The sequence below is a fragment of the Stylophora pistillata genome, chromosome 6 (genome assembly GCF_964205215.1).
Source record: "Stylophora pistillata chromosome 6, jaStyPist1.2, whole genome shotgun sequence".
Lineage (NCBI taxonomy): Eukaryota > Metazoa > Cnidaria > Anthozoa > Scleractinia > Pocilloporidae > Stylophora > Stylophora pistillata.
In genome coordinates this window covers 11,958,673-11,972,922 of record NC_142524.1, presented here as the reverse complement: position 1 = coordinate 11,972,922, position 14,250 = coordinate 11,958,673, and the positions used below count along the sequence as shown (strand labels likewise).

At 39.5% G+C, this 14,250-nt stretch overlaps 2 protein-coding genes and 1 pseudogene across 2 annotated transcripts; 1 reads left to right on the top strand and 2 right to left on the bottom strand.

The window, feature by feature from the left end:
* Nucleotides 1–438: 438 nt before the first annotated feature.
* Nucleotides 439–2,537, top strand: LOC148728269 (uncharacterized; annotated as a pseudogene).
* Nucleotides 1,645–5,071, bottom strand: LOC148728268 (uncharacterized). The gene is made up of 2 exons (XM_088724728.1): nt 4,828–5,071; nt 1,645–3,091 (listed from the first exon to the last, which is right to left on the bottom strand). Exons 1-2 carry the CDS (start codon nt 4,933–4,935, stop codon nt 2,885–2,887), a joined length of 315 nt encoding a protein of 104 aa, XP_088580854.1. The 5' UTR covers nt 4,936–5,071; the 3' UTR covers nt 1,645–2,884.
* A 74-nt stretch (nt 5,072–5,145) lies between these two features.
* Nucleotides 5,146–10,587, bottom strand: LOC148728267 (uncharacterized). Its single transcript, XM_088724732.1, has 4 exons — nt 10,422–10,587; nt 8,294–9,847; nt 7,175–7,581; nt 5,146–6,670 (listed from the first exon to the last, which is right to left on the bottom strand). Exons 1-4 carry the CDS (start codon nt 10,501–10,503, stop codon nt 6,653–6,655), a joined length of 2,061 nt encoding a protein of 686 aa, XP_088580858.1. The 5' UTR covers nt 10,504–10,587; the 3' UTR covers nt 5,146–6,652.
* Between the last annotated feature and the right edge of the window lie 3,663 nt (nt 10,588–14,250).

Sequence of the window (14,250 nt, the reverse complement as noted above, 5' to 3'; positions counted from 1 at the left end):
GCAAAACCAACCGATCATTTCACACGAACTGGAATAAGAACATTCTACTGACAACAATCACTCACTTGACTCTGATGATGACTTCCGCACAGGTTGTCGAAACGTCAGTCACTGCCACCGACAACAGTCCTTCTCAGGACTACACTCACCCGGACGATCAGACTACACCTTCACAAAGAAGTGAGTTTGAGGGCCGAAAGGGCCAAAGAGCGTAGGAAGAGAAACATCGAGCGTCAGCAAATCGAAGCAGCTAAGAAGAAAAAAGAGCTGGAACAAAGTGGTCTCGCTGTACAAAACATAGATTTTGCCTCTGCTAGCGCCTCTACTAACGATGTTTCAAGCTCAGACCCTCGTTCTGACGAGGCTTGTGGCAGTACAAGCTATGAATATTTTGACGACAACGAGACAGAGAAGGGAACTCGAACGGTCGTCCACAACATGGTTGATTGTTCTACTTCAACTGAGGACTTTGAAGTAGTTTCAGAGGGGAGGAGAAATAGAGGAATTCAGACACTAGAATTCGATTATTTGTTTAAGAACTCTGTGTATCATGCTCCAGACAAGGACTTCTTCCATTCTCAAGATAAAGTTCGCTTTTACACCGGATTGTCTTCATTTGAATTACTAATGGTAGTTTTCGAACATGTAAGTCCGCACGTATCACGACGATCCAATTTAACCAATTTGAACAGCTTTCAAGAATTTATCCTAGTCTTCATGAAGCTACGGTTAAATGTACCTTTTCAAGATTTGGCATACCGTTTTGAGGTGTCCTTAACAAGTGTGTCAAGAATATTCACCTCATGGATACATGCAATGGACTCGAGGTTGTCTTGCTTCATTTATTGGCCAGAAAGGGAACAGCTATGGAAAACTATGCCCATGTGTTTTCAATATACCTTTGGTCGTAAGGTAACTGTGATAATTGATTGTTTTGAGGTTTTTTATTGAGAAACCAACAAATCTTATGGCCAGAGCTCAGACCTTTTCTTCACATAAGAATCATAACACTGTTAAGATTCTTATTGGAATTACACCCCAAGGAACTGTCTCTTTTGTTTCTGAGGCTTGGGGAGGAAGAACCTCAGATAAATTTTTAACCGAGAACTGCGGAATCCCAGGAGATACTGTAATGGCAGATAGAGGATTTACAATTTCTGAGAGTGTTGGGTTAAAGCAAGGAGAGCTAGTGATTCCTGCATTCACCAAAGGAAAAGCTCAACTAGACCCAGTAGATGTAGAGCGTTCAAGAGGCATAGCCAATGTTAGGATCCACGTGGAGCGAGTAATAGGTTTGCTACGAAGGAAATACACTATATTAGAAGGTACATTCCCCACTAAATTCCTGAGTTGTGACCCGAATGGTCCCACAGAGAACCAGGAACCCATAATTGATCGCATTCTAAGAGTTTGTTCAGCCCTTGTAAAGTTTTGCCCATCAATAGTACCATTTGATTAGCTAGTTTTCAAAGGAAATTTTAGTGCTTTCTAAAATTATTTAGCTGCTGATCAAGTGAACTAAAAGACCAATGAAAAAAAATCCACCTTTTTCATAACACTGCAATGAGTGCCCTGGGTCAGGGTTGACTCTGTCACACAAAACATGTGAATTCCCATCAGAATCAATGGCAAAAACAAACTCACCATATTTTCGATCAAAGAATGTAAACAGCTGCTGCTGTACTTGATAGTAATAGTTATGGGATTTCTTCAACTTTAATACCCCATTCACATTTTCGAGGAAAGAGCTTGCTTTCAGGCTATATTCTTGGAAGTCACCATTTGTGACAGAAATGGGACTTTTAACTTCACCGCAGCCCAATCCACAACAATCACACGATAACAAAAAATCTGGTGTAGCATGTATAAAAGGAAAGTCTTTGTTTATGAAAATCCCACATCTCTTAATTTGAAAATTAGTATGTAGCGATTTCATACGGTGTTCATAAGTTCTGATAGCTTGTTCCTCGTAATTACATCCATGTTTTGTTGCCTTGTTGTCTATTTTAAACAGATGCGGATACCAGATAGACTGAATACGAATTTGAGAAGGTTGAGCGAGATTTCCATGGAGCACAGCACCACAGACAGAGGCTCCAATTCTGCCTGCGCAATGCCTAAAAAATCCTGCACCTTTAGCTTGAGTACGCGTGTCTTCTTCGATGCTGTCGATTTCTTCGTCTGAAATGTTTATCTTAACTTCTAAACATTTCCGTAAAAGCTCGAGGTTTTTTTTAGTTCTAAATTACTTGACTCGTAAAGATCTGTTAGGACTGGGATGTTTCTGCTTTTTGTAATAAACTGATCAGCATATGGGTCGATTAAACTTAATATTGAAGCCTTTGTTTCACACCGATCCAGCTTTTTATAAAATTCCGACACATCCTCCGCTGAAACGCTACGTTTCGTGTTCTTGTTCGCTGCGGCTCCAACAGTCAGTCGAGTTTGATTGTAGAATCCATCAGAAGATTCAATGTTATTGTCAAGTTTTTCTTTCAACTTTTTAGCTGAAGAAAAATAAATTTCTTTTGCCCTTGCATATGTAACATTACTTACTTACATAAGTTGGAAGAAGCCATGAGCATTTTACTTGCGTACAAGCCAACTTTCCGTTGATTCGAGTCCAACATTCGATATAAAATAAAACACTGGCAACGTGTAAGCACGATTCAGCAAGACCTGCCTTACAGCCCAGGCAATGAGCGGAGAAAACTCTTCCATCTTTTCCTGTATATCGACGAGAGGATCATTCATACGTTGTGAATGTCGGACTTTGGCGACGACTACATACTTATCAGAAACAATTCTTCCCTTCATGGACGCTACAAAACCAGAGACCACTCGGTTGTATGCTTCGAGACTTATGTAGTTCTTGAACTGGTCGTTAGTATAATGACTTGTTGACTGTGGTGTTCACACCACCGAGCCGTGCCACACCATGGAAAATGATCGGGTATTCAATCACATTCGGAAGATAAATGGCCATCACATCGCCCTTCTGAAATCCTCTTCTGGCCAGAGCAGAACTAAATCGATGGGTGAGGTCTTTGATTTCATTGAACGAGAGCGATCTTCCTGACTCTCCGTCAACCTGACAGAGGAGAGACAAAAACTTGATCAAATTCAAATTTAAAGAGTTAAGCAAGTAATTAGCAAAGAAAAGAAATGAAAAAGAAAAGAAAAAGAAAAGAAAAAGAAAAGAAAAAGAAAAGAAAGAGAAAAGAAAAGAAAAAGAAAAGAAAAGGAAAAGAGAAACGAAAAGAAAAAGAAGAGAAAAAGAAAAGAAAAAGAAAAGAAAAAGAAAAAGAAAAGAAAAAGAAAAGAAAAAGAAAAGAAAAAGAAAAGAAAAAGAAAAGAAAAAGAAAAGAAAAGATCTTTGACTTGTTATGGGTTACGCTGCTGTACCCTAGCTTCCAGGGCTTCTCTTTCCCCTAAGATCCTCAAGTATGACCTCAACCCTGATCTAAATGGGTTGTCTGAATGATGAACCCTGAAGGGGGGAATGGAGAGGGAGTAGTGAGTGAAGGGAGGTAGAGGGGTAAACCTTGGTTCAGACCTTTCGCGGCCAGGCGGTGGGACGTTTCAGTTTTAGTTACACGTACAATCTGGGTACAAAATTCGGGTGATAATCTCTTGATTTGAAGGTGCCCTCTTCATGCCTACAGCTTGTACTTCAGTTAGTCTGAAGCCAGAAGGTGTCTAACAGAGTAGATTAGATTTGAATAAGACCTAAAAAAGGAAAACTAAAAACCCTGGTAAGTAACAAAGAAACTTTGTAACGGTAACTAACTAAAAATAGACTGATTTGGTATTATTAGATTTTCATTGCTGTCGTCAAACCCAACTGATCCACAATCAAGGTATATCCAGATTTCGCCTACAATAGTTTGGGAAAGTTCTCAGAGTTGTGGGCTTTGCAGTTTGGAAGATCTATTCCTCGTTTTTACTTTTACCTCGCACGCAATTTAAATGGCGGCAAGAGAACTTTGACGTGTGTCGAAAAATATGATTGTATTGTGTGACAATCGGTTAAGCCGCTGAATTGAATATAAATTTTGTGTATGGGTAAATATATGCTAAATTGCAGCAAGTTAATAAATCCTTCCCTGTCTCATTATGGCAGATATTTCATCAGCGAAAAAACCATCAGACCCATTCCATCAAACCAACTTCACTAATCTACAATGTTTCAAAATTTCTGGCTTCTCGGGTCTTATGTTTCAGACCAAGATGGCGTGACAGCTAAAACAACCAGCTGTAGATACGCTTGAGCGTGCATCGAGTCTGCCCAAGAAATTGACGCTTTCTCTTGTCCTAAATATGTTTGATGCTACAAGAAAAAAAAATTCCGTTGTGGTTCACGGCAAAGGATAAGATCTCACATAAATCGATGAAATTTGAGATTAATTTCTCCGCAAACTTGTGAGGTCCGTAACCAGCCGCTTTTGATTTCTCCGGCCGAGAAACAAGCCTAGACTCCTTACTTCAGATTGCGACAGACTCCAGACTGGAGCCTGTACAAACGTACCGTACGATAAAATCAACAAATATTTGCGAGGGTATCCGATTTATCCTCTTCCGATGGTCCCAGTCCGCTTGTGGTGGGAAAAGGCGATGCAAGCGTTCATAAAATGGCTCAGAAATAGCAAAATATTGACAGGGTACATGATATGTCACAATACTCGATCACATTTACGCTGTACTTCGAGCCACACTCGTTCACCAGATTTTTTGCTTGCATGTAACCGAAAATCTACTTTTGAAATATGAAATCACGAAACCCAGAAATTAAGAAATGTAATTATTCAACAAAGAAAGAATACTTACAATAGCTGCCCTGTCTCCATATTTGTCAAACTTCGAGAACACGAAATCCGGCCATGATATGTTATCAGGGATCTGCAGGTCTGGATACTTGCTTCTCAATATCGGCATCCTCGCGTTGATCTTCTCGTCTAACTTTTTAGCTGTGAACAGTTTTGTAGGTAGAAAGAGAGAAAGGACTCGTAAGCTGCGATGTAGCCTCGACTGCCTCGTGATGCCGAGGAGCCAAAACAGGTCATGTGATAAGTTGATGTATAGTCTGTCACGCAAGACGAAAATGTAACGCATGTATAATTATTACGCATTCGAGGATCGTTTTGTGATTCCAGGGTAGATTGGTTTCGTTGGGTTCGAAACAGAACATCATTTTATACTTTTCTTGGACTGTTGATGTGAACCAAGTGGACAGTATAACGGAGTTTGTTCTTATATAGAGGTCTAAAGGGTAAACAGCGTTCTTTTAAAGTATAGTTAACCGTGCATATTCTCTCAAGCGGTGAGTGAGTGGGCTAGGTTACGAGGAGGCATCATGGAATTAAAGATAAAACGATAGCTTGTACGGAACGTTGATAGTTTTTTCGATCTTCGAAACTAAGCAGCGACCTCGTGGCCAAGAGCACATAAAGACCTCTTCTATTATTGCACCATCATGGAGGATGTATAGTGTAAATAAGTCTATCTTGCCTATAGTGCTATGGCCGGCGGCACCAGGGACATTGATCCTAAGTTATATTTGTGCTTCAGAAGTTGATGACTGATACTTTGCTTCTATTTAATGTCTCTTGTTCATGCAGAGGAAATGGATTCCTTCACTGAATCATCAACACTCGTCTTCATTTTGTCTTAGATACTTTGGTTTCCTATGTCAGGTATCCTAATACAACATGATTGAGATGTAAGGGCCTTCGGTTTGGTTTCCAGATAATCGCCTGGTTGGTAGTTCTGGAAAAAAACTGACCACAACTGCTCAAAATTTCCTATTTTTGTAACGCCTATTTTATTTTAACTCACAAATGAGATAGTTGACGTAGCTTCACAAACATTATAATTACAAAAAGCTTAACGTAGTAATGGACATTATATTACTAACGACCTTTCTTAGCCTCAAGTTTCTTGAAATGCATGAAAAACTCTCTGTTCGCAGTTTCATAGCTTTTATCCACCTGGCTGTTTTCATTCCTCTCAGATACGTTTTCGCAAAAGATAAGTTTACTTAACAGTAAAGAACAACGAGTTTTAACATTTGTAGAAGACAAATTATTGAAATATGCATGTTAGTGTTAACTTTTGTTTTTTCCTCTAATATTCGAATGCAGTTTAAAATAGTAGATATTGGTGCAGGAGATACATGTCATTAATTTATTTACATGTCATTAATTTATTTAATTAATTTACCGGTTTACTAATGCTAACTTGACAGATACTGTCTCATCTCAACTGTCTAAGCATATTGTTCTCACGATGCAGCCACTAAGCGAGTGTGATATACAGTACACCTCCTATTTAGTAATCAAAATTAACCAAAGACTGCATCAGAAGTGAGTGCCGTACTTTCTGGGCGTAACTTTCTAAGATGTAGAAATGAAAATGGCCGAAAAATTTAAAAGGGACAGCAACGTTGAATGATCCCGATTAGCCAGCCTACGATAATTGAAGCACGTCATGACTACTACGTAACGTTTTACCGCCCTCAGAGGGCAATCATTACAACTGTAACATTGAAACGCATTGATTTATTGACCACTGTATTCCTATAAACAATTATTATATTCTTCATTCCATTTTGCTGATGGAACACTCTCTGGTTCAGCCGATGGCGAGCTGATGTTCAGAGGGCCGTGTTTAACTGAAAGGGAAGAAGTATAGAATCATCTGCAATATCCCAGTCACATGACCTCAGAGTACATTAGGAATGATATCGAGGAGAGTAAAAAGAAACAGTAGGTATTGTTCCGTTCATTATTTAGAAATGCACGCCAAATAAATAATAAATAAATAGATCAACAGAGCAAGTAAATGGTGGGGTGTATAGCTCAATGAATGGGGAAGATGAAGAGAGGGACAGACGAACTGACCGACCGACGGATCTACCTGCGCTACATATATTGATAATAGAGAGATTTAGCAGACGGTATTTACGCGAAACGTGAACGGCAAAGAGGACCAAGTGACCTTGTTTTTCCCGCCATTATTCATGTTTGCCGGTGGCGCTTTGACGTTTCTTTGTGAAAGAAAGAAATGATTGCACGTCAAGGTAAAAGATGGACCATTTTGACAAGCGGCGGCCAGCTCTCGATCGTCAGAAAAAATTCAAATTCTCAAATTTATCAAAACATTTCGTTGCACTCACAGAGACGTTTGTTGATTCAAAAAACCCGGAAGGAGCCAAACATCGCGGGAAAATGGCCCCTGTTTGTGTCTCGCGGTCACACTTTGCTACTCGGCGGTGCTTGCGGATTTTTTTTACGTTCGAAGTTTGCTCCAGTGATTGTGTTGTATTCGCGTCGTTGCCTCCACGGTCTTCTTGGGACAGAGAGAAACTCATGGCTCCACTTTCCTTTGCACAGGCTGCAATAGAAGTTTTTCCAATCATACCTGTCTGAAGCTGTGTTTTAAGCAAGTTTTTTCCAACAAAACCACGAATGTCGCCCTGTAACTCATTCAAGGGAAGAAGCAAAGCCAAACAGCACGAGAAGGACCACTGTGGGTTCTTGCGCCACTCTTTAATGTATTGATATACGTATAACAAATATTGGACTGGGGAATAAATGAAAATAATCAAAAAATATTATTTACTAACATGAAGAGAAAAGCTTAGTGTCACTTAATGGTCGCTTTCCTATTCAGTATCAAAAAGCGGGCATTTCCAGAAGCAAAAATGTTACACTCTTCCAGCTAATAGGGACCTTAGGCAGTCAGGACGGCAACGCCAAGGAAGACGTTGATTAAAAAATTAATTTCTACTTTTAATTAGAATTTCGAAAATGGCCGCATGTATTTTCCGTCTCATACGGCGCCACACTTCAGGCTTTAGCATAACGTCTCGCAGTAGCGTTGAGTTCCAAATGGAAATCAAAATAATTTGCCGTCGCGCTTTCCGTTCGCAGACGACGCAACATTTGATGATTTCACGTTGTTTTGATCTGCAAAGGACGGATAAGAAATCTACGAAGTTTTAAAACGCTCGTGCTCAGCTATTGTTATGCCAATAAGATCTTTTGTTTTTCCGGCACGTCGTCGTTGCCGTCGCCGCCGTGGTTTGCTTAAGGTCCCTCTTGTTTTTTACTGAGATACTAATACTAAGCCGAGGGCGAGCTTAGAGAAAATAACAGTGGTAAATGTAATCTTTGATTAGCTTTAATAGGTGCATTTACTTATCATGAACAAGCTGGAAGAAGGTGAGAGATATAAGGATTCAAATCTTTCATGCGTGCCAACTATTTTACAAATATATAATACTAGTACTCACCCACGAGAAGTCCAATCACGAGAGTATTTGCTCCAAGAATCAGTATCTTCATTGCAATGGCATCCATGTGTTTATCCACTGCGCCCGATATATTCTCTGCTGGAATTCTGCTCACAGCACCGATACCCAAGTTAACAACTGTAACGGCGAGAGAGGTCGTCATTAATCTGTTCTCGAAAGGGTCCTGTATGGGTTTCATCCAGGAGAAATAAATTCCATACATACCAGCCACGACCCAGGCCAGACCAATGTAGGATCTGCTCTGTTGACCCACGAGAATAAGGCCAGATGTAAGAATTACTTTCCGTGACATTTCAACCAGTTCCCAATACCAGGTAGGTTGTTTGTAATTTTCGAAGAGAAAACGTAGACCTTCAACCATTTCGTTGCCTACACCTGAACCATCACCATCTACTGTGGTTAGTACTGCTCGCTGGTGCCTCCAAAGGGTGATGAATGAAGCAGCAAGTAAGGAAAATAGATACACGGTGGAAACGTAAGCTGCAATCAGCAAGTGGTTATATGTTGGACCTTGGCAGTTTACGCTGTAGTCTGCTTTAAGATATTCGTTGCACAACTCTTCATTCTTGTCATTGCAGAGTTTACGGCAAGCAAGCGGCAGAACACTGGCTGTCTTGGAAAACGTACTCAAGTAACCCACATATAAAACGAAAAAGAGATTTTTGTACAGAACTTCTTTCATTTGTGAGGTTTTGGCTGATTTTTCCTCGTCCTCTAAGCCTTTATTACCAAAGATAATCCTCTTGCGAATACCATAGATCAAACCAGAGGCGGCAATGGCAATTGCATTCAGTGACAAGATCACAAACAAGTCTCCAAATGCATTCATATGCAATCCTGGAAAAAGGCAGTGGACAGGTGCTATCTGGAGCAAATTTATCTGTAGTATTCCTGAGTACTTTGCAACAAATTTTAACGAATCTGGCCAGTTAATGTAAGAAAAGACGTCCAGCAAGCCATGAGTGACTTGGTAAAATCCTATCAAGATCTTAAGTTTGGATAAGAACTTGTCCATAACATCGAGATCACGATCCATTGCAAGCCTTCTTTTCCTTTTCCATGCCAACAGAGAAAATGTCACCAATAAAATGACAGCAACAAGAGACAGCTGTCCCGCGATCCACGATTTCGATGGGCATTTTTTGCAAGCGTGGAATTGCTTGTAGTATCCAGAGCTGCAAACGGCACAAATTGGCCCTTCGTATCCATCCGCACATAGGGAGTCTAATCCACCTTTACAAGACTCTGGTACTTGGCATCTGTACGGCGTTGGAATTGCATGAGGATACTTCACGGAATCCTCATCTAATGCTGGTAGAGGTGCCTTGAGATTTTTTATAAAATCTTGATAATGACGTTTGTAAGAGTCGTTACGCCACTTCCACCAATAACCAGGTTTCAAAGAGGCATATTCTTCTCGGCACACAAGTCCATTTCTGCCACATTCCTGACATCCCTCAAATAAATGGGTTCGGTAATGACCTTCCAAGCATGGACAGGCTCGATAGCAAGCAAAATAGTCAGTTTCGGTCCCTAACAAGGAAACAAGTCGCTTTGTGGTGATAAAGTTTTCGATTAAGTTCCGATTGCTCAAAACCCTGGTATAGGACTTAAAAGCGCAGCGCAAATAAATCATGTACTCATTTGAGCTGCTATGCTTTGTAGACCACGTGGTCATGCTTTAAAGTTCAAGGTATTTGCCTTCTTCCACTTTTTTTCCACGCTCTCTCCACAGCTTTAAAGGTTAGGTTTTTGTTTTCTAACTGATTTTCTTACCCCACATTTTCCCCACATCTTCTAGAGACTGAAGTTAGTTTGGCAGGTAGTGTACTATTCATTTGATAAAGGCGGCCTTAGCTCAGCCCATTGTAAGGAGCTCGCGAAAAAGAAAAATCAAACAAAAAACAAAAACATTTTCTGGGATAATAAATATAGAAAGGGCTTCCGAGACTCATTTTCCGATTCATATTTCAAAACTGTCAACATTTTGACCAAAGAGACGTTGTCAACCACTAGAAGGCTACAGGAATCTCATTTCAAATTCTCAACGCTAGACATAAGACTTAAATGGATCAATCCTATAAGCATATCCATTGTACCTACTTACCCTCAGGACACGTCTTACAATCTGAAACTGATTTTCCCGGTTTTTTGTCGAATGCAACGAAGGACCCATTTGGACATTTCATGCAGCTTTCCGCCACGAAAGCGAGGCTGTCAGAGTAAAATCCACCTAAACAAAAAAAAAGTATAAAAAAATTAAGTAGGATGACCTTCTAAGATGGTATTACGATCTTGTTGTTAAAAGCCGGGTTAGTCTGGATATTCAAGTTCCATGTGGCACATCCTGATAAACGTGATATTAAATGTTATATTGCTCCGAGTTTAATAATCTGATCTTATGCGATCGACTCAGTGAGTTTGCTTTTGTTCAAAGGAGATTTCGTTGATTATTCGACTAATATCAATTACAGTTACAAACGAAACAGTACCATTTAGACAGTTTAGTTTAAGTTATAATCAGACAGAAAGCCGGTTCGTCCAACACAGTAACACAGAAGATAAGAATATCGTTTACCTCAGATGACACTGAAATGATTTAAATTTCATTATTGCGCGCTAGTTTTCCAGGCATTTCAAAGTGCGGGGCTTTCGCCGTCTGAATAAAGCTGTTTGCGATCGAGTGTAACATACCTGGTGGACAGTCTACGCAGATTTCCGTATTTGTTTTTAAAATGGTCGTTAAAGTTCCCAAGGGACAAGGCAGGAATATGGCATGGTCATTGTCAGTCGTTTTTCTGAATCCAAGTCCATTTAGAAAATATGTAAAAATCCGCGTTAATTCGTTAGAGGGGAGTTTGATTGCTTCATCAATCGATTCTAGAGGATTCCTGAGGACAAAGAGAATGCATATTGAATAAATTGGAGATAAGCTCATTGTTGCTCATACTCGCTGTCACTCATACTTACTGTTTAAGATTCCTTATCTTTACCTTTAAACAATAACAAAGAAGGACGCACAGCAAAAGTACCACAGCTTTAAAAAAATTCGTAGCCTATCATCCCTAGAAGATTTGTTTCGAAAATCATCGGCCTACAACCGTCCGAAAAAATTTTTTACACAAAACATATGAAAAGTACTATGAGCCCATTTTTGCATTCGGGATCCTAAGATGTCGTAAAAACCTTTTCGTACTGACAGATATAAGGTGTGCTGCCCGGTGCCAGACGAGTAATTATAATATATCACTCTAGGGATTCTGCTTAACAAAATTCTGCAATGAAAAGACATCAACGTCTCGATTAACAATGTTGAAAATAGTAAAATATCTGTACTGCATACAATTCTTGAGAAGCGAAAGTATGGCCTATATATAACGTATCAGAGTACAAACACTGGGTAGAAATTGAAAGTACTTCAGGAGGAAAAGCCTGTTCTCGATCCTTAGAATTAGTAACAAATCACAATGCTTGCAGACATCAATAAAAGTTAACTTTCTTCACAACGTATACAGCTACGTTATAATATGACAAATTTTCAAGAAGCAATACGATCGTTACTAAACGTTGCCGTTCGTCTGTTCAGTAGTCGAGTGCGTTTTTATTATTTAAATTGTTTTTGACACTTAGTGTGTCTTCTATATACATGCATCTTAGAGGACTCCAAAATTCAGTTAGAACATTTGCGAGTCTTAGACACTAGAAATTGTGTTTGGTAACAAGTAATCAATTACTTGAATTATAACAAGGAACGTGGTTAATGCGAATGCGAGCATGGATAGAAACAGAAAATATCTCATTAATATGGAAAGCAAATACTTACAAAAGGTAGTTCAATCGACCGAAAAGTGGCCTTTCTAGCTATTGCAGTTTGCAACTCATGTAAACAATACAATAAAACACAATACTTTATTAATTCTCCCCAAGGGGTTTTTCAGAATTAATTTACAATGTGTGTATAATTAAAACGTGCTCCTAACTTATTCTAGCTTCCTGAAATTACGTTATTTAGTAAGGATGCGTTACATTTTAAAATCCTGTTCGTGGGTGCTTGAAAAGGAGTCAGAGATCAGCGTTTTTAATTTTGTCCTTTGAAGAAATCTATTGTTAAAAAAAAGCAAACAGACAAAGAAACAGTATAAAAAGTCATTAAAAGAAACAAAAAAAAAAAAGATAAAACAAAAGACAGACACATTCACCAGATTCTACCGCGGGAAAACTTGAGGCCTTCAGCAAGCCCCTAGCAAACCTCTCCCCGACTCGTGTCCAATCTCCCCGCGAGAGAAACGTACCTCTCGTGGCGCTAATAATAAGACCCAAACGACAACAACAACAACAACAAAACGAAAAAACAAACAAACAAAAATTAAGGCCTGCTCGCAAGTTAATACTATGCTTACTGCCTCTCCTTCGTCAGAAACAAAATCAAAATTATTCAGGCATTGCTTGTTGCCGTAAAAATATCATTCCACATGGCTTTGCTATGGAAAGCGAACCGAAACTCTGTTTTGTCTCCGTTAGCCTCTGACCATAAATATTTCTCAGTATTCGTCCTTCGAGCATGTGAAGGTGAAAGAAGATAAAGCAAAGCGGGCTTTCACGTGGGCATAGCAACGCGGGCTCTGTTAAAGTCTTACATGTACTAGCTTTCCTAAAATGTAATAAATTCTAAATGTAATAACATCTGATCTGAAATGCAATAAAGTCCTAAATGTAATAACATTTGGTCCTAAATGTAATAAACCTCCAATGCAGTTAATTGACTGCGCTAGTGTATTGTGATTATGGTGGACATCCACTTTGAGGTGTTAAAGTAACAGCTGTTGCACCACAACTCCTCTGACCAGTACTCATGTCACATTGCGGGCTCGCATCTGACGGCATCAAATAACAGCTGGTAAAACAATGAGTACACTGACCAATACCTCCATATATCTCTGGCTCAGACTCGTAAGTACAAAAGATTTTGGAAAAATGCGATAGCGCTATGCTTGTGTGATCAGTGATGGAGGTACAAGTCATAAACTAAATTACAAACTTGGACAAGGGAGTCTGCAGACTTGTAGGTCAGACAATTCGCAGGCCTGGACACACATTTTTCGCTTTTCCTTTCTTGTCTAAACCTTGTTGGCATGCACATTTTGTTACCCAGTTCGGACCTTGGGACAGCTCTCTAGAGAGTTATTGTTTTCAAATTCTCGAATATTTTCGCGATTATATGAAAAGAGACAAGATAATTTTTCTCCCCAAGAGAACATAATAGTTGGTTTGCAACCAAACTCCAGAGACACAGGTAACAATGGTGAAAGGAACAAATGCTGGTAGACGAACAAATGGAGCTAATGAGATGTCTATTGTTTAAGTCGATTAACATGGCGGCAACGACGTAACGAGCAAACCACCTATTGGGGACAATTGTATTCTTGAAATGTATACAACAAATCCGACAAACGTAAAAGGTACAGCATGGGTCTGCATCAGATTATATACTCAGTGACTTACAATTAACAGGTGTAAATGAAAAGAAGCTGCTGACAAGCACATTAAAAATGGTTGTTTCTGTTAAAGGCTGTAAATGACGCCTGGTCCCCAAAAACTCGCGCAAAGATTTGCCCATTAACATTCTATTGATTGGTTGAGCTGATTTTGAAAAAATTCTTGAGTTCATTTAGCAACGAAGTTTTGATTAGAAAAATCCGAGCCCCGGATGGGACTTGAACCCACGACCCTCCGTGAGTCCCATCTGGGGCTCGGATTTTTCTGTTACACTAAAAATTGTTTCATCTTTACAAGTTTTGATTAGTGATGATAAAAATAGTAATAAGTGCGAAAATTATTTCACAAGCCTGTGAAATATTTCCGGCAGTTTTCTTTGACATCTACATCGAATGTTGTAAGATATTGATTCGATGTGTATGAGGCCCTGCTCGACCTTG

Coding starts and splice junctions, on each gene's coding strand:
- LOC148728268 (XM_088724728.1), bottom strand. CDS start 4,935: ATGCCGATATTGAGAAGCAAGTATCCAGACCTGCAGATCCCTGATAAC. Junction 3,092..4,827: donor ATGGAGACAGGGCAGCTATT/GTAAGTATTCTT, acceptor CTCCTCTGTCAG/GTTGACGGAGAGTCAGGAAG.
- LOC148728267 (XM_088724732.1), bottom strand. CDS start 10,503: ATGAAATGTCCAAATGGGTCCTTCGTTGCATTCGACAAAAAACCGGGA. Junction 9,848..10,421: donor TTGTAAGACGTGTCCTGAGG/GTAAGTAGGTAC, acceptor TTTCCTTGTTAG/GGACCGAAACTGACTATTTT. Junction 7,582..8,293: donor CGTGATTGGACTTCTCGTGG/GTGAGTACTAGT, acceptor TTTATTCCCCAG/TCCAATATTTGTTATACGTA.